Source organism: Glossina fuscipes, unplaced genomic scaffold (genome assembly GCF_014805625.2).
Source record: "Glossina fuscipes isolate IAEA_lab_2018 unplaced genomic scaffold, Yale_Gfus_2 114, whole genome shotgun sequence".
Taxonomy (NCBI): Eukaryota; Metazoa; Arthropoda; class Insecta; order Diptera; family Glossinidae; genus Glossina; species Glossina fuscipes.
In genome coordinates, this window is record NW_023998457.1 from 2,568,455 (window position 1) to 2,588,997 (window position 20,543).

A 20,543-nucleotide genomic window follows, 5' to 3' on the forward strand; every position below is an offset into this window, starting at 1 on the left:
TTCTTTCGAAGCAACAAAATATCCAAAACATATTACAGAGGAACACTTAAGCTTTACCGCGTGCGTATGGAATGAAAAACTATTATTTTCCTTCAATATTGCGACTTGTGTAAGCATAGAAATGAAAGCAGCTTTCTGAAGCCCATTAAGATTATATTCGAGATTAGAATAATATTGAGAGTTTAACGAAACCAATACTAAACCATATCATAAATATTAGTTGAAACTATTAAAATTATAAATCTATAAGCACTTTATTAAATGCGAATACAAATGAGTGCAAATCTATGTAGATCGATGTACATATATATATATATACATATATGTATTAGGTAGTATGGAAATTCCTTGCGGTGTTCTACTATGAAATAAATTTTTTTTTTTTTATGTAGGGAACAAACTGAATTAAGTTTTTCTGCAACCTCACGAATAGCTATGTATCGATCAGCTTCAATCATAATCCATAGTTGGCCGTTATCAATGCTGTTTAGCCTATCAGGAAGCAGTAAAGCTGAAAATTTCTGGAACCATTTTTGGCAAGTATGTGTTGCTACGGCATTAGTTAGCACATATTTTTCTAATTGCTTCTACAGCTGCGTTACCTTTTTTTGAAATAGAAAGGTAAGAACATTATAGTCGGACAAGGGCGATCTATTATATACTCTACACCACATTTTTATTTTTGTATGAAATTAGGATTATGGGTCAATTTCGCTCACCACATATTAAAACTTAGCCTTCTCTGCCCAACAAGGGATCAATATTCGTAAAAAAACTTAGTAGGAGAGGATCCAAAAAATAGGTCAAGATACTCCAAATTTGGTTCACTTAATTTTTTTTTTTTCTTAAATTGCTATTATGATCTGATTTTCATCATGACGCACTGAAAATTGATATTTTTTGTCGTTATACGAGAGCGGGTTCAGAATACTGCCACCTTTGTCGAGAAATTTAGATAATTGAAATTTTATTCCATATAACGAATTTTCAAAATAGGGCTTTATATGGGGAATGGTCGAAAAAGTGGACCGATCCGAATTATTTTCAATAGCTTTTATCTTTGAGTCAAAACGAATGAATGAATGAATAAAAGAAGGAATGAATGACTGAGTAAATCAATGAAAACATGCACAAATGCGTAGATGAATGCTTGCTGGAATGAATTAATAATTCAATGAAGCAATGAATGAATGATTGCATTAGTGAATGAGTGAAAGTATGAATGAATGCATGAGTGAATAAATTAGTGAGTCAGTAAGCGGATTAATGAATGATGGAATGAATGAATGAATAAATAAATGAATAAAGGCATAAGTGTCTATATATAAGGAGCAAGAAAGGTATGAATGTATGAATGATTTAATGGAGTAAGTGTAAGTGTATTATCAAAATATCTCAAAAATAGCGACCAACAGTTTTAACATAAAAAAAACCATGGACAGACATATTCTAATAATGTTTTTCATATTAAACTTATGGACTATTTTCGCAGACATGCACGATTAACACTTGGATGTGTTGGAGTGAGCTGGGGCTGAGTTAATACTAGCGGGGATTTGTCATATACTTCTTGATCTCTATATATCTATTGCATTATTGGCTGGAGAGCGGTTTCAGATGGTGTGGCTAGATATTTGAAGAAAACTGCTGTTGAAGCCCGCCAAACACGTTCAGAGGTTTATGTTGAAGCCGCGGTTTCGAAAAGCTGAAGAATTGTGAAAATGGGTCGGTGGATAGATTGCTGCTAAACCAATGCAAGTTCTTTCAACATGATAACTCTGTGTTTGCAAAAATATTACAAAATGTTGCAGAAACTGATCGAAACTGTTTTGATTAATGTATACTGTACCAACTTTCCACAATGAAGGCCTTTTTCAAGTGAGAAAGTAATCAAAATTTTTGCAAACACCTATTATTTATAAATATATATGTATACATATATATATATTGTGTATATATATTTCACATAATTTAAATACTTTAAAAGAATTATTGCTGAATACACGTAAACACAAATCTATTGAGGGTAATGGTGTGCTTATAAATGGGAATCTTTGAAAAAAAGAACAAAATATTTATAGTGGGGATGGTTTTCAGTGTTAATTCGAAAGCCGTGCTTATCTCCAACACATATTTAGCTATTGTAGAAATTCATTAATGTATGTAAAAATATGTAATAATTTTTTTTTTATTTTTTTTTTAATTTTTTTCAACTTTTTTTCAAGTCCTTAAGAATTGTCTTCTGCTATGGGTCTTTCTTTCTTCAGTGTAATCACAATCGAAATGTTGAAAGAAATAAAAGAAGAAAAAATGACTTAAGTAGTCATTCTTATTATTTATAATCGCTTAAGAGTCACAGTCGTCGTTATACCGACATAGAAGTGTTGTGCAGCAGCAGCAAGACTGGACGATTTTTCATATTATTTTACATACCGACTGACCGAACGAACTGCAGTTATAAATGCCTTGTTCGACATGGACTTTTATGCACTTGAATGCTGCAAAAATAAAATAAAAAAAAAAAAAATTAATTTTTTTTACCATTACTGAGCCGACAACTGTGCCAGGCTTACTGATAACGGTCGCACCAACAGCAATGCACATTGTTTACGCGTCTATTATAGGCGCATACACATACATATATATATATATATATATATATATATACATAAATATACATATATAATATTTATATGCAGAAACAAGTTGTACTTATGCATCCAGCCACTCTATTTGTTGTCAATAATTTAAAATAAAATTATTTTTCTTGAAAATTTTTTATAAATTTTATATATACATACATACATAAAATGTATGTATTATATATGCAGGCGTTTAATTTGTGTCGTTAATTTTTATCTTGAATTTTATATGAAATAAAACCATCAGTTATTTCATTACAGATTTACAATTGAATGATGAAAGCAAATTAATTTTATTAAACGATTTGTAACACGAGGAAGACAACGGTGGAGATACGGCTACGTAAATATTATTTTATTCATTGTACATCCATATCTGCCTGTCCGACCAAGCAACTAATGAAATCACTTAGACTAAGAGAAAAAAAAAAAACATTGAACACAAGCAGCATAAGCTATCGGCCTACTCTTTCCATCTAAATCAATTTCACAAATAAAATATAAAAATGATTTACGATACACTCAAGCAATTTAAAAATATTTTCATCAAAAAAATCTTCAAGCACCTTACAACAGATATTAACACAAGCTTAAGCCTGTGTTGAAGCTATCTCCCTTCCGTTCGGTTCTTTGGCTTCAAGTCAGTCCTCTGACACACTTAAGAGTTAATAAAACATGACATCAACCGGTTGGTATTTAAAAGCGAATGTACGTAGGCTTGTCCTAACCTATGTCCAGTTTCGAGGAACGATGATACATTGGGTTTGTCATTTCTTAGCAATAATTATAGCCTCAGCGTCAGCCTTCTCTTGGCCTCAACTAACAAATGGCCGCAATTCGAAATCTTTGAAAGGAAAAGAAAGATCTCGTCCTATGGGGATAAGGAGATAACTACTTTACCGTGGGATTGAAATATAAATTGTCTCTCTGCTGTTGTGGCATTGGTGTCATGACATGAGGCAATTTAATAACTACTTGCAAAGTAGCCAATAGTCTATGAGAAACTGTAAAAAATAAAAATTTGATCGCGTTATGTGTGGAAATGAGCGAATTTTTCATTTCTACGAACAAAGAAATGCTTACCACAGACGTTACAAAGGCAAACGTTACAAGGACCGGTTCAGAGTTTGGCGCTAATAAAAAATACATTATACGTTATAGAGTCTCTGGCGCTTTCGTCTGGGTGTTGCGTACGTTTTGGCAACATGAATATACTAGTCGCCCTTCGGTGATGGATATGAAGAGAACTTTCACTATATAAAAGCAAATGTTTTTATTTCAAATTCATATTTCAGGGTCGGAAGGCCCGATTTAACTAAAAGGAACAAGTAAATAACCTTTTTGAGTTTAGAGAAGAGAAACCTTTAGTCTAGACTAAAGACAACACTCTTTGAAAAAGTGAGAACTCAAAACGTATCCGACACTATATTCGTAGTAGTTATTGAGAGAAATTTAGTACATTAGCCTAAGATCAATAATGAATAACAAAAAACCATTCGAAGAAATAGAAGCCCAAGATACGAACGGTATCACTTATGAATGACAAATATATTAGCATCTTCGCCTAAAATTAGGCGAAAATCGTTTAAAGAAGTGGGATATGTACGGTATTAACGCTGAAGGTATAGCGGATTAGCATAAAATTAAATAGTTACTAGATCCATCTTCAGATCCACCAATCAGTATGCTTACAGTTAGTTGATAACAAAAAACCCTTAGGATATATATGATATTACCTCTGAATGGTATGAAGGTATAGCGGATTAGCGTAAAATTAGATAGTTATTGTATCCATCTTCAGATCCACCAATTGGCACGCTTTGACAAAGTACAGGTAAAATAAGATCTGATGCCCATAAGCATGGGCAGCATACAGGCTTTATTATGGTGTCATAAGGATTTTATAAGCGACAAAATGAATCCCATAAGACAAAAAACGATTAATAAATGCTTAGGCTATACTTTTTTATTTATACAAACTCTTTTTAAATTGCTTCAATTAACTTTATATTATTAATGACAGGATTTTTATACTAAAATGCTTCCAGACAATGCATGAGAAGACTAAATTGGTTTTTTCTTCAAAAATACGCATCAAAAACAGTCAGATGATATGATGGCATTGTTGATTAATATAAGACTGATTCGACTTAGATAAATACTATGGTTTCGTCAAGTGTGGTGATGAGAACCGGACAACGGTTGTAAATAAATATATTCGATTATTAATTGGGGTGGAAGCCGACAACTGGCAAAATAAAAATCTTTATGTATTGAATATTTGCGGCAAATGCAGGCGAGAACCATCTAAACTCAAGTATAAACAGATGTTGACCTCTTCTTTCGCACCACTCAACTTAAGTCGTGATGAAAAAAAGACCCTGTATAAAATTGGATTTGATCAATTCACTAAGAAACAATAAATTATAATTTATAAGCTTTGAAGAGACAAGAATATCTCAATTTTTATAAAGATTGTGAGGAGCGTAAATTTTTTTTCGACGGAAAATTTTGCTCTTTCAGTCAAATAATGCCAAGGTAAAGCTCAACGACTTTTTCCAAGCGTTCTTACCTTCTTGTAATGTTCCCACTCCGAATATAAATAAATAAAATTTCAATTTCCTTTGATGTTATAGTCTAATTTCCTTATATTAAACTGTCTTACTTCACTAAGCAAAATAGGGCTAAAAATTATAATTCAATTGCTTATATTTAACTAAAACAACCTATCGTCAGTAGCCGTCGGACGGAACGGATGGGTTTCTCTCAAGATATCCCTACTGCTGCACCTGAAGCGTAAAATCCCAACGGATGAAAATGGATTTTTCTATATCGAAGGGCGGTGTGTTATCTCGTCCAGACCCAGAAGAAAGGATGTGCAATCTTCTTCTTCACTATGACCAGGTCCAAAACAGTTCGGGTGACTTCGGTCCTTACAACATTTTCTAGAGTTCATTTAAAAATCCTTTGAAGAAATATTGTTAATCAATCAAATATTTACAAATTTTTGTGATGATGGGTATTAATTATTCGTTCTAAGGCGAATTCAAATTTTTTTTTTTTTTTTTTTTTGGAAGAAGAAATAGTGGAAATGCTGCTTAGATATCATCTATATGCAATTCAAACATATATATAAATGAGCGCAAGCACATAAAATGTTTTAAATGCGATTTGTTCGGCACACAATGTCGTTTCGGTCATATGTCGATTATTTTTCTACATTTTAATTCACATTGCTACATTTCAACAATTAAGCTATTAAGCCTACAACTTTTCGACTAATGTTAGCACTATAAGCTGTTTACAATCTTTATCAGATCAATAGCTTAACTGTCTTCTCGAACCGTTTTTTTTTTTTTTATCCAAAAGTAACTGAAAAAAAAACATATATGTTACGGAAGAAGACAACGGTCAAGTGTCGTAATCGGAACTGGATGAATATGGAAAGCAAAAACGACATCACTAGATTTTATTAAACTTGCAAAACCCTTTTAAATGTTCGGCATTTTTTCTTAGAGCTTAACGCTTAATGAATTCGTTTGGTTTCTTACTTTCGTCAGTGTCAGTGAAGAAGTGTTTTGAAGACATCCAAATATCACTACTGAGTTAAGACAAGCAATTTTGTTTACGATATTGTCTTTTTTCATCTAAATTCGGAATACTAGTTTTTCTTTAAGCGAAGACCTTGAAGACAGACCAGAGCCATAAGTTCGCAATATAATTAAATTTCGTGTACAAATGTATTCACCATTTCGGTAAAGTAACGCATTGCATCTGTTGGACATGTACGACCAGAAAAACTATTTCGATCCAGATCGGAGATTTCGCAACAAGATGGCCATGCGATGGTCAGTATATTAAATCTGCAATTTTGAATGCCTTTTACTTCCAAGCGTAGCAAGAGAATTTTAACAACTTAGTGTTTCGTTTTTGTATCAATTATTTGGTAATCGATATAAGCAACAGCTATTGATTGTACACAATCGGTTTATATTAAGTCTAAAAAGGTAAAGATTCCACTTCCAAATTAAAAATAATTACATTGAGAATTAAATTATTGTTCGCCTATGACATGTATTTGCATACTTTTCGTAGAGTTGTAAAGTTGGCCGGGAGGAAAGGGATGCGCTTTGGAATGAGCATCGGTTTTATTTTTACCACCCGCTGTATATTTAGATAAACGAATACTAGGCATCGGCAAGAAACCTGTACTTAAGGGCATAACATCTAAGGAAATTGAATGACTGTCCACATCTTTCATGGAAATGACTCCTAAAAAGAAAAACAAGAAATGTACAAAAAAAGGAAAAAGCAAACAATATTAAAATGTATCTGTTATAACAGAGGCATCTAAGGCGAAAAATTCTCGCTTCTTATAGCATGTTTGAGTTTGAAAAAGTTCGAACGCTTCACACTGATTTGCTTATCATTTATAGAAATGCATGCATAGCGTAAGAAGAGGATTTTAGGTATGCTTTCAAATTACCTATTGAACGTCCGCACACGGCCCATAGATTTTGATCAGTTAGCACTTCGTACATTAAGTCAACATAGGGATTTTCATGAACTTTCGTTATTTTCAAATTCAAATTACACACGGAACGAAGCCGACACAGTTCATTTGGTTCTAGTTGGGCGTGTATCTTAAATAACGTAATGTAATCAACCAGGTCGAACGCGCAACCGAAATTCCGCAACAAGTATGGCTTTTCGACACTGGAATACTTCGTAACGAAATGTACTTTAATAACCGGCAATTCATTTTCCGCCTTCAAGGGCTCCACTTGGATTTCGTATAAATAGAAAACGGTTAAAGATTTATAAATTTCCTTAAAAAAAAAAAAAGAGAAGAAGAGAATTTTATATTAATTTTAAAGAATAATCATTTAGTGTACACACAATACGCTGCAGCGTTGGAGGATTTAAATCGACCAAGCTAACTCCAGGCACATCACAACGCACACGAGCTTCGGTCAAGTAAAGATGCGATTCCAGTCCTTTAACGATGACTTGTAGAAACTTTTGCGTTCCGCACGTATGCAAATGGCAAGAGGCTTCTATAGCCGGCTGGAATAATATCGGTATTTGCAATTCACTTCGTGACCATGGGCAACTCAGTACAATGTGATGCTCCAAGTGTTTAGCCACTTTGCGACCCGGCATGTCAGTTAAAACTTCTAAAGGAATATCACGTTCTTCGAACGATTTAAAATTCTGTAATGGCACCTGCAAGACGCTCTCAAATGTTGCATCTTCATTGGGATTTTCTTTATTCACATCACCCTCTTCTTCTTTACTCGGTTTTTGAAGGCGTATACGTAAATTTTTGGAACATTTTAAAGTGATCTTTGCTTCATTTGAAAATATAAAGCTGCCACCTGACACATGCAAACGGATGGGTTGTTCTACGCCAGCGATAAGAGTTTTAAAATGCAACACAGCCGACGCCGGTTTAGTAGTAATTTCAAATATTGACGTCTTACTGGGTAAATGCTCGGAGAGAAATTCCAGTTGAGACATGCGTAAGCAAAGCTATCAATGAAAACCATTGAGATATATTTTTTAAAATGACTTCAATTTCGAGCTTCCTGTCTGCGAAGAAACGTACCTGTTTAAATTGCCATTGACCAACACGATTGCCTTTAGCTTTTAACTCGATTAGATTGATACCTGGCATTAGGGCTTTATTATCGGCAGCTACATAATTTGTGAAATCCGATTTACTGGGCGATAATTTACGCTTGGTACTGCTCGAACGTCTTACGATTTGGGTAGGTTTTACATTACCGCACGCTACGGACGCAGTAGCCAATGTGTTATCCTGCTTGTATTGCAATTGCAAGCAGAATTTCTGTTTATCGTTATTATTTCCACTCGAAGTGGTTGGCAATGGTGTAGCAAAAAGATCAAAACTTAATTTCAAATCATCTATAATTACTTCCCGTGGATAAAAGCTCTCCAATTGCAACTGTACGCGAACAAACTCATCTTGTATTATCGGTTTCTCGTTGAGCACTTCAATAGCTAAAATCTGAAAATTATCTTCCAGCATGCAATAATTAGCATTTTCTACAGACGGTTGGGCCGACAGCACGGAATTAAGAGTTTTTAATGATTTGAGAAATTCATCGAAATAAAATGTGCGCACTAGAACTTCTAACTCCAGGCAACATGAAATGGCGCTACAAGTTTTCGTATAGGCCATTGCATCGCCCATTTTTCGATAACAATTGGCTAATTCTAGCAAAGTTTGCGAGCTTAGCGTAGACCAATTCTCCGCCTTTAGTTCACGTAACAGGTCGGTGAAGAAACCAACGGCCTTGTGCGGTTCATTTAAAGAGCAATAAAAATTACCCAAATCCAAACCCACTAAACGAGCCGATCGCAAACGTAAAACATGCTTGTATGTGCTAATAGCCAATTCGGCCAATTCCAAGTAGAGTTTTTGAAAAGCTTGATTTGAACTCAACGCCTCCTTTAGCTGTTCTGGAGCAGGTTTAGGATGTTTTCGGCCTGGCGATCGATCTCTTTGCTGAGGTAAAGGATTTAAAAAGTGCTCTGGTTCAATGGGATTGTCACCTATACCGGCCGACAATTGTACCACTATATGTAATTGAGCAGACGTAGGAGAACAACCTGGAAGTAGTCCACACAATTTACCCAATTCGTATAACTTATCCTTAGTCAAGTTCCAAATTGGTGCACAATATTGAAAACATGTTATTTCCTGGGGCTCCATAGTTCGTTCACATAGCTGCAACACCTCCAGGGCGCAAACAAACTCCCAACAAGCTAGCGCACCTTCTTGGCACTCTAGCTTCACCAACTCTATTTCACGCAGAGTTGAAAACAGAAAATTCAAAAGTCGCTTAGCTATGCAAGAGATATCATTGCTTTGTTGCAAAAGATACGCTTGACGCTCAAATAAATAATTGCGAAATTCCAATAACGTAACTGCTCCAGCTCGAATTTTTTCTCGCATAGCAAAACGTTCACTTCGTCGTAAACAGATGCCTGAGAAAGAGGTTAAAGGTTTCTTAAAGCATTCCATCCATTTATGTTTGTCGCCAAGACCAGCCGTATTAAGAAACTGCGAAAAAATAGCATCCAATTCGTCGTACTGAATTAAAGCTTCCGTATGCAATTCAAGCTTTTCAAAAAGTAATGCTAAATCCTCCTGCATGAAGAAGTATTGATGAAAATCCCAATTGTCATGATTACGTTTTTCACGTTTGGATCGTATAAGCTCTTCATATTTGGCAATGTTACGATTATAACTGCTAAGCATAAGAAATCTAAAAACATTCCATGTCTGTAATACGATACATCCATATATATATAATATTACAAAGCTACCGTATTCGTTGCACCAAGCATCGGAAGCTTTCAGTTGGCTTGTGTTTAGCTGAATACAGTACTGATATACAACGATCATCATTTTTTGCACCAAAATCCGTACGAATTTTATCCAAAACCGTAGTTCGTTGTAAAAGATTTTTTGTCTTACGCACATCTATAGTTTCTACCAACAGTATCATCCAATCGGTAACACCGTAACTGTACAATAACTTTAACCAGTTATCGATTTCTTCGTGGGCTGTTTTCTTATAACAGTCTAAATCCTAAAATCAGCAAAGAAAAATAATATATTCTTATTAAGGCGAGTCTTTGATAACCACCATTTCAAGGTATGTTATTACTTGAAGAAACATGTGTTATAGATTCTAAGTTTGACTAATACAGACCTACTTTCGGACGACGACGTCCCCGCGAGGGTTCCGGCAGGTAGATGTACTTCAATTTCGTCTTAAGTCATTAACTAGGAATTAATGTAAGCAGTTTGGGTTTTCTATCCTTTTTTCTGTCACAACGCAGATCAAGCCAAATAAATGAATATGGTTAATATAGGTCACAATCTTATGCTGGTCAAGAATTTTTACAGATAAATATTCTTATGCTGATCAAGAATACTTATGTTTGACTGAACATCTAAAGCATGGACATATAAGCCACAAATCTATTGGCTTAGTCCATCTCCACTCAACAAACCAAAAAAACAAGAAAATGTCTAAAGCATAATGCATTTCTGAGAGAACTAGTCTCATGTGTTCAAAAACCCGAGAGTAGATGTAATAACATTTGGCGAAGTAACTCATTCTACTTACGTTACATTCCGTCACATATATATGTAGGATGGGATGTTCCACTATACTCCATACCCCCTTTTTGTATTTTTCCAACAAGGACTCATTGAGAGGCTGAAACTGTGCTTCTAAACGCACGTATTTTGTAGGCCTTTGGTAGGTACGCCTCCATTCACATTGATCCGAAGGAATGTCGTCAACTATTTGGCATTCTAAGGCGCGAAACAAAGGTGCAGCTCCAGAATCTAAGCAAAGAAATCAATAGTTTATCAGGTTTGAGGCCTTTTCATGTACAATTCCTTTACAAGTGATTGTGGGCTTAAAGTTCATAACTATTTTGGAGTTTTTTTTTCGTTTTTCAGCAATTAATACTGAGTTTAATTTTTTTTTAATATGTTAAACGCCTGGATTAGCCCTGTTAACAATAAGAACAATTTTAATTTTTAATAACAATTTCTAAGCATTTTACAAAACAAGCAAAAAACCGAACAACAGCTGATTCCTGGTTGTGTATGATACGCTTCTTTTATTTTCTTAATTTAATTAAACGCTCGCTTTCCAACACTATTAAAAACCGAAGCAAACGGTAGAAAATCAGCTATATATCAGCTGTTATAATAAATGTCAAAACGAAAACATTTCTTGACGTTGGAAAAATGATAATTTTTGTTATCATATTTATTAATTAAATTATATATGAGTTTCATTGTGCTTAATTCAACCATCGAATATTTAGAAATAATTTAAACGACAATTATGGAAATGGCTAAAAGTTTATTTGGTCGGGATCATGATGGTTATGTGGGGAAGGCAGAACATACGGTAAACATCGAAACAAAATTAAATTATTTCGATTTTCAAAACTATAGCGTTTTTTAAGAAAAAACTGCAAACATTGAATTCGGAAGAAGATATGTTTGAAGAATTGCCTACGCTAATGGAAGAAGTAAGTGTGATGGACGGGTTAAGACCGAATGCGGGTGGTCCATTTTCCGCACTAACTCCTTCGATGTGGCCTCAAGATATACTGGCAAAATTAGGACAACCTGAAGCCGAAAGCGTTATTGGTCCTAACGATCAACCCGATTACCGTTTCGATGAATTTGGTTTTCGTGTCGAGGAAGAGGATGGTCCAGAACAGAATTCCAATAAATTGCTAAGTATACCATTTGTTGAAGATGCCCAACATCGCCTAATGTGGATAGCTCATTTGGAATTTTCTCATAACAAAGAAGCTACAGAGCTTACATGGGAACATGTAGATGTGGCTTTACCGCGAACGGAAAAATTGCGCAACATGGTTCGCGAAGGAATACCACACTCTTTAAGAGCTCAGATGTGGATGCGCTTATCTGGTGCCCTGGCTAAAAAGCAAAAAAGTGAAACAACCTATCATGAGATTGTGAAGGCGTCTGCAAATAATCAACTTATGACCTCTAAACAAATTGAAAAGGATTTATTACGTATACTGCCTACTAATGCCTGCTTCAGCAATCAAAATGGTACTGGTATACCTAGGTTGCGTCGAATTCTTCGCGGTATAGCCTGGCTTTATCCTGAAATTGGCTACTGTCAGGGTACGGGTGTAATAGCAGCTTGTCTCTTATTATTTATGGAAGAAGAAAATGCTTTTTGGATGATGGCCACAATAGTTGAGGATTTATTACCCGCCTCTTATTATTCTTCAACTTTGTTAGGCATCCAAGCCGACCAGCGAGTAATGCAAACTCTTATAGCCAATTATTTAACGGCTGTAGATGAAACATTGAGAAGACATGACATTGAATTGTCATTGATAACATTGCATTGGTTTCTAACTCTCTTTGCAAATGTAGTCCATATGAAAATTTTGTTACGTATTTGGGATTGGTTTTTCTATGAAGGTAGCATTGTTCTATTTCAATTGACTTTGGGCATGCTTAAGATGAAAGAGAAAGAGTTACATAATTTAGAAAATTCGGCGCAAATTTTTAACTCATTGTCCGATATACCCGGTGAAGTCGACGACGTGGAGGTTCGAAAATGGAAAATAGATTTCAAAATTTATTTTAAAAATTTATATTTTCTTTTCAGATACTTTTCAAAATAGCTTTAGATGTTGGCGGCTCTTTAAGCCAAACCGTAATCGATACGCATCGTCGTCGACATTTGGCCTATCTAATGGCTGACCAGGGTGGCTTAGTTGGTAATCCCGAGGCTGTTCCCAATCTGCCTAAACAACATTTGGCGCGTCGTCAAGTACGCAAAAGTAAATCAATTTTAGAGACATTACTCTTCCGCGGTGACAACGAATGCACTGAACTGAAAAATAAAAATATTCGACAAACCGAGATTTTAGTAGATTTACGAGAAGCATTTTAAAAGTTGCAAGACATTTTATTACCATAGAACCCAAGCTGACCAATCATATTCAATTGACCGCTGATTACAGCACTCACTCACATGCTAAAGATCACGAGAATTTCATAAATGTTGCTCGTACTCGAAAACGAAGAGCTAAAGCTTTACATGATTTTGAAAGGCACGATGATGACGAATTAGGCTTTAGAAAAAACGACATCATCACCATAATAAGTCAGAAGGACGAGCATTGCTGGGTGGGTGAATTAAATGGTTTAAGAGGTTGGTTTCCAGCCAAGTTCGTGGAGTTATTAGACGAGCGTAGCAAACAATATACATCGGCTGGAGACGATGCTATTTCCGAAACCGTTACCGACTTAGTAAGAGGAACTTTGGCACCGGCTGTCAAAGCCTTTCTAGAGCATGGTATGCGTAGACCCAATTTTTTGGGTGGTCCAATACATCCGTGGCTATTTATCGAAGAGGCTGCTTCACGCGAAGTGGAAAAAGATTTTGAATCGGTTTATAGCCGATTGATTTTATGTAAAACGTATCGTTTAGATGAAGATGGGAAAGTCCTAACACCTGAAGAGCTACTATATCGTTGTGTGCAGGTTATTAATCAAACCCACGATGAGTCTCATGCACAAATGGACGTTAAATTACGCTCACTTATCTGTTTGGGTCTCAACGAACAAGTTTTGCATTTATGGTTAGAGGTTTTATGTTCATGCCATGAAATCGTACAAAAATGGTATTATTCGTGGTCATTTATAGACTCACCTGGATGGGTTCAAATTAAGTGCGAATTGCGTATTTTAACACAATTCGCGTTCAATTTAAATCCCGATTGGGAATTACCGCCAAGACGAGGCAAAGAATCGCAACCTCTGAAAGATGGCGTACGTGACATGTTGGTTAAACATCATCTATTTTCGTGGGACTTGTGAGGCGATCGATGTCGTGTCCTATTCAAAAAATGGAATTTCAAATTCATTTCAATTTTAAATGCAAAGACGCTCTAAGCTTTAACGAATACTCTGACAATTTCTGAGTTTAAAATTTAATTTAAGTTGAATTTTTTTTTTTTTTTTTTTTTGCTTTCTTTTTTTTATAATATCACATTGCAATGCATTTAACATAATTGATTATACTCACACATACGTATTCTCATAAATCCCGTATAACTAAAGCATTTACTTAACGATTATTATAACTTGTGTACTTCACGTATTAAGCAGCTATATATATATATATATTTATAGATTCAATCCTATCACTAGCAATCTATCGTCCTGTATGCGTGTGTATGTGTATGTGTGCAATCATTTTATTATAACGAAAAGTTTTTCTCAATTCTATTTATATAATCTGTCGCTACCAATGTAAAAAATTTTATGAAATTACATGTGTACCTTCAAAATCTATATAAATTTGTTATATAAATATAGATATGGAATTATATATATACATATATATATATATGTATGTCATTAATATGAAATGTAAATTAAACTAATTAAATTATTCCCTGATTTCAATTAAATATTAATTGTTATTATAATGTATTCAATTTAATATGAAATAAATTCTTAGGGTAAAAGATCTTGAAGTTTAGCTACTTTATTTAGTTGTTTATTAATTAGTAGCTTGAACTGAGTTAATTAAATAAATTTGTGACTACACTAGGTTTTGCTCCCCATGTGCTTATCGCATTCGAATTGATTTATTGCTTGGATAATTCATTTTACCGCGAAATTTTATATATAATTATGGATTAGAGTAAGCAGAGTCTAAGACAACTCTTCAAGTTTGTTTCTCATCACTTTTTTGACATTTCTTGGTTACTAACGGAGTTAAGGTTTTTGTAGTGGAATAGTGAAGTTGAATTTTTCATCAACTTTTTTTTTTTGTTTGGTATTTTCTATTATAAAACGAATTTATTTTGTTTTTTTTTTATCAAGTAATATCACTGTAACTATACCCTACACCACTTGTGATACAGATCCGGACGTATGTAACCGGGAAAAGGGCCGACCTGTTATTATACCGATTCGAAATCATAATCTGATCTAAGTCTGTTTGTCCGTCTGTCCGTCTGAATTTTTTCTATGTAAATTTGCGTTCAAGGTAGAGGTCGCAACTGAGATATTTTGATGAAATTCCGTAGACTGACGAGCTTTCATCCAAAGGCTTTGAAAACGATTCAAATCGGTCCACTCCCCATGTAACGATCTATTTTGATAAGTCGTTTCTCTTATTTTTATCAGCTTGACTTAAATATATAGGTTTAAGGTTTCTCCCAAGATAAATATAACTTTTTATACCCAAGACTGTATACTCATTTCCTTTTTTTTCATAATATATGTAACATCCAAACGAATGCTTCAGAAACTCCATAGAGAATATATATTCTTGATCAGCGTGAAATTCTGTGTTGATATAGCCATGTCTGTATGTCTGTGTGGTGTGTTATTAGCACTCTCCTGACATATCGACTTCGAATTTAGGAGAAACGTTGGTAGTTTCTGCACACAGGTTGGTATTCTAAATGGGCCAAATCGGTCAGAGCAGAAGCCCACAGTGGATGGTAAACTGAACACAACTTCGTTCTTTTTAAACAAAAATTTACGCGGAAATTATGAAAGCTAGAAGGCTGAAATTTTCCATATCTACTTTGCGAAGCACTCTACTCCTTACGTGCGAAAATTAAACAAAACCGCCACGCCCACACAAAGTGACAATTGATTTAATTTTATTTTTTTCACTATTTTGAGATTTTATGCTTATTTATCATAAGGCAAAACAAGACTGAATATTTGAAGCTATTTTGTGCACTCCTTATAAGAAGATATATGATCTGCCTAAAATGGTTTAATTTTAAAATGAATATGGGGAACACCGCGACCTGGTGGATTAATTTGATTAAAAAGTACCAGCAATATGGATAAAAATATAGTGATGGGTATGCGAGATTCGGCCCCCGCCGAATACAACTTTTTTACTTGTATTCTTTGAACCTATTCCCTAAAATTATGCATCTAAGAAAGTAGGAAAAAATCCAACTTTACTTCATACGCGAAATATTCTATATTTCTCCACTTGATAAAGTTTCCATGCCCGGCACCACTTGTTGTACAAGGCTTGTTTGTGACATTGTGCCCAATACATAGAAAACCTTGAGATAGTGCTATGTTTTTTTTATACCAATCGATTCAGAATCGTTTCCCAAATTCCCATTTCGGTTCAAAATCATTTTCCGAATCGATCTAAGCTTGGCTCTCCGTCTTAGGTTCTACTCAACATACAGCTTGACAATTTTTTACATATTTTGAAGAAAAGCGGTCCACCGAAATGTTTTGGCTCAAGGACGAATCCTATTGAAAATCGTTCGGATCGGATCACCTTTTCAGTCACTTCTCATGGAAGGCTTTATTTTGAAAAGCCGTTACGTGAATAACTGCAGGGTATATTTAATGTTGGCTCGTGACCGATTATAATGTTTTTATTTGTTTTAAATTTTATTGAAGTTATTTCACCCGGAACTCGCCAAATTTTTAGCGCAAAAAAGCTATTTGTCACAAGTTGATATATAATTTTTTTGATTCGGTTTCAAAATTTAAAGCACTTTCGTGATTTCTGTTGATTTCTTCCAAGTTTCCATCCCGTAAGTAAGAAAGTAGTTGTTGTTTTTGCTTTTGCCTAGAATTTGGCGACGATTATATTTTGAGAAATTGGGTCTCCTATGTAAACAATTTTTGATAAATTTCTCAACATACTTTATCATCAGGCTAAAGAATTTATGTATGCCTGCATGAAATTCGCCGAAGATTTAACACTATCGTCCAATGAAGTGGCCGCCATGGTGCGTAAAGCCGCCAATCTCTTATTAACTCGTAGTTTTAGCGGTTGTTTGTCGGTAGTATTTCGCAATCCTAGGGTTGCTCTACCGCAGCTAATCCAAATCATTGTAGACACTCAATACTTAGAGAAAGCCAGTCCGTTTCTGGATGAGTTTGTTGGTCACATGACTAACACGTGTAACACGGTAAGCGGCGTTACACAGACAACTTCGGCCATGTTTCATGTCGCTCGTCAAGATGCAGAGAAACAGGTTAGTGTACGTATATGCTCGAAAATCGATGAATTCTTTGAACTCTCCGAATACGATTGGTTATTAGTTGAACATATGCTTAACAAAATCTATAATTTATAGAATTTCCTTATCCTCAGCCATTTACACGTACAATTGCACTAAGTTCCCCCCGTTTGTCTGCGGCTGGTGGTAATCACACTACATTATGGACTCTCGAAAGAGTAGTGTCATTAGCTTTATTAGGGGTTATACCTGCCGCTTTCCTAGTGCCCTCGCAAACGCTAGATGCTTTAATGGCCGTATCGTTGGTACTTCACTCTCACTGGTATCATTTGTGGTCGTAAAATATGTATTCAAGATCTAAAAACGAAAAATTTCATTCTCAGTAGAAACAGAATTAAACCTGTAAGTATTTCTAATGAAGTTGTTTCACATTTTTAATCAAACAAAAAAAGAAATGGATTAAATTCAACTATTCCATTACCAATCCAATAGATTTATATAATTTTCTTTTATTTAGTACAAAAATAGTTTTGCTTTTCCTAAGCTTCTTTTTAGATCAACTAATTATTTAACACTTTCCATAAAATATTTGCACATTTCATTTAACAAACATTTCTAGTAAACTTGAGTAAAACAAAAAAAACATAAGACATAAAAACCTAACTAATTAGTCAAAGAAAAAAAAACTCACATGGCTAATATTTATAAAAATAAATGAAAATAAACTATCAATGATACAAAAACGATATCAAAAAACATAACCGAGTAGAACACAAAATTACATCCTTTTTTTTACAGTTTCAGTGATAAGAAAACTAAATGAAATTAAGCAAAAAAAAAACTGTTAAAAATAAAATGTTAAAAAGTTTTTTCATTAACCAAAGCCGATAATTCGCGAGAGCTATAACCAATCAGAAGTTTCAGATCGCAATCAAACTTGTACGTAAAACGTTGGCCGGGCACTTTAGATATGATATTACTATAGTAATAGTATCGTATGGATCTCGACAGTGTTTCATAATTCATAGTAGGCTTATTTTTTTCTCGCCCCAAAGACGTGCTACACGTTCCGGATCAGTAAGCTTAAATTCGCCATCATCACCTATCCACTCAATTATGTCCACATGTTCGCGATCAGTAAGTATCTCAAGGAGGAATTGCCATAAGTTTACTTTGCCGTTGTTTGAACCATCTGAGCCTAAAGTCACTTCATCTAAAAGAAGGGTTAACCAATTGGATAGTTAAGAAATTTCCTAAACAACTTGACCATCACGACTTACTTTCTTTATTATTTGTATTATGGAAACTTTTTCGCCTTATCTTTTGCTTTCGTGGCATGGCAGACAAGGCTTGTGTGTTTTTACTTAATTCTACGTTATTTTCCATTAATCCACTTTTAGCAGCTTTAAGTGGAACAGCCACACACTTATATTCTTTTAGCAACTGCGCATGAGTCCAAAATACATTGCCAGGATCTTTGGGCAACTTCTTGCGAAAATCTTCATGAGTGAGTGTGCAAAGTTCGCGACCCGTTATTGACCATTCGTTTATATTAAAGTTAGTCTTTGAGAATATTAAGATGTTAAGACAAACGATAGATTTCTATATGTAAAAAACTCACCAATTCGAATTGCTTAATGGCCCATTGAAACCAATGTTTCACATAAGCTACTGTCCAATCATTGGGATTGTCGGGTATTTTGAGACGTGCCTGTTCCTTGCGAAACTTGCTATCCAATACCCAATTAGGACAAGGTTTCTCCTTCGATGAAGTTGATGCGATGGCATGATCGCCTTTAAATTTCTTGGCTGGAGCTTCTTCGCCTTCTTCGCTATCTTCCGTATTTTCATTGCGTTTACTTTGTTTATCATCCGAAGTGGAATTTGTTTTACAATTCTCTTTCTCAGCCAAGGTCGCTACTCCAAATTTAAGAAAAGATGAAGATCTAAAGCCGTTGTCTCATGTTTTAATGCATAACTTACCAAAGCGTCTTCAGTGGGTTTTAGGACATCGAAAATGTTGATTCGTTTAACTATGTATTTGATTTGTATATTAATTTGAACCAAGCCTTCATGTTTTACACATTGGTCCACTAAATTTTCGTGAGAATTACTATCATCTTGGCTGTTACTAATATAAATGTCATCTTGTTCAAAAAGTTCGCCCGAGGAACTTAAAGAACTTTTAAAGCGTGTTTTTAAAAGTTTTTTCTTTGTTTATATGTATGGTTATGTTTTGGAAACGACGATGATATAGCTATCGGCGTAGTAGGTGGTGCTTGTTCCGATGTCACACAGAATGTGTATGAGGTCGGAAAATTCCAGAAGAGAGCCAAACTCATGGCAAGTAACCGTTGTGATATAAAATGTTCTTTATAAAATGATTTTTAATTGCTATTTGGCGAATTTTTCGAAACAGGAATTTTTAAAGGAGAACGCGAGCGGCACGATTGTTTTTGTGGAAACGAAACGAAGTGCCGACTGTTTGGCATCATTGTTGTCGGAAACAGATTATCCGACTACTTCGATACACGGCGACCGTTTTCAATGGCAACGCAAAACTGCTTTGGCAGACTTTAAAGCAGGAAGAATGAAAGTGCTAATTGCGACCTCGGTAGCTACTCCTGGTCTTGATGCCAAAATTATAAGACACGTAGTTAATTACGATATGCCGTCGTCAATTAATGAATACGTTCGTCGTATCGGATGCGCTGGAAATAATGGCAAAGCTAGTACTTTCTTTGATCCCCAGTATGACTCGGCTATTGCTGGCGAATTCGCAAAAATTCTAGAAGGTGCTGCCCAAGAGGTGCCGCAGTTCTTAAATGAATATGGTTGCGGTGGTGGCCGTGATAATTCGGTTGGCCGTTTCGGTGGCAGGGATGTACGAAAAGGTGAATTGATTTATTAAGAGTTTTGTGTACATACATAAATTTTTAACATACACCTTTTTTTTTAATTAGAGCGATGATCATTCTATTACTTCTGCCGTTGCTTCTGAAGACGAAGAAGAAGACTGGAATTAAGCCAACATTTTATTGATTGGTCTTCGCTTACATTTTAATACATCTGCTTTTAGGAAAGACGAAGGCTGAAATTGATTTTCCTTAGTTATTCTTTACTAATATTACAATATAGTCTTCTTCAGCTTTGTATTAAATGACTTTAATTTTTTTTCTGAATTATAAAAAAGTTTAAAGTTTAATTTGAATTTAAAATTTTTTAATTTACTGTATTTTTAAATGAATGTAATTAATTTTTTAATTTACTGTATTTTTAAATGAATGTAATTAATTTACTGTATTTTTAAATGAATGT

The 20,543-nt window shown here is 34.7% G+C and overlaps 3 protein-coding genes and 1 pseudogene across 3 annotated transcripts; 2 read left to right on the top strand and 2 right to left on the bottom strand.

The window, feature by feature from the left end:
• Window positions 1-5,715: 5,715 nt before the first annotated feature.
• Window positions 5,716-11,274, bottom strand: LOC119639945 (trafficking protein particle complex subunit 10). The gene is made up of 7 exons (XM_038037688.1): window positions 11,092-11,274; window positions 10,808-11,031; window positions 9,999-10,264; window positions 8,251-9,937; window positions 7,542-8,174; window positions 7,129-7,471; window positions 5,716-6,914 (listed from the first exon to the last, which is right to left on the bottom strand). Exons 1-7 carry the CDS (start codon window positions 11,114-11,116, stop codon window positions 6,697-6,699), a joined length of 3,396 nt encoding a protein of 1,131 aa, XP_037893616.1. The 5' UTR covers window positions 11,117-11,274; the 3' UTR covers window positions 5,716-6,696.
• Window positions 11,275-11,419: 145 nt separating this feature from the next.
• Window positions 11,420-14,386, top strand: LOC119639868 (small G protein signaling modulator 3 homolog). Its single transcript, XM_038037552.1, is given in 4 exon segments — window positions 11,420-11,608; window positions 11,667-12,800; window positions 12,860-13,136; window positions 13,139-14,386. Coding segments are annotated over 4 exon segments (2,415 nt in total). The 5' UTR covers window positions 11,420-11,542; the 3' UTR covers window positions 14,077-14,386.
• A 3,697-nt stretch (window positions 14,387-18,083) lies between these two features.
• On the bottom strand, window positions 18,084-19,567 carry LOC119640024 (annotated as a pseudogene).
• Window positions 19,568-19,605: 38 nt separating this feature from the next.
• LOC119640027 (ATP-dependent RNA helicase vasa-like) lies at window positions 19,606-20,251 on the top strand. The gene is made up of 2 exons (XM_038037800.1): window positions 19,606-20,109; window positions 20,189-20,251. Exons 1-2 carry the CDS (start codon window positions 19,606-19,608, stop codon window positions 20,249-20,251), a joined length of 567 nt encoding a protein of 188 aa, XP_037893728.1.
• The last annotated feature ends 292 nt before the right edge of the window (window positions 20,252-20,543 follow it).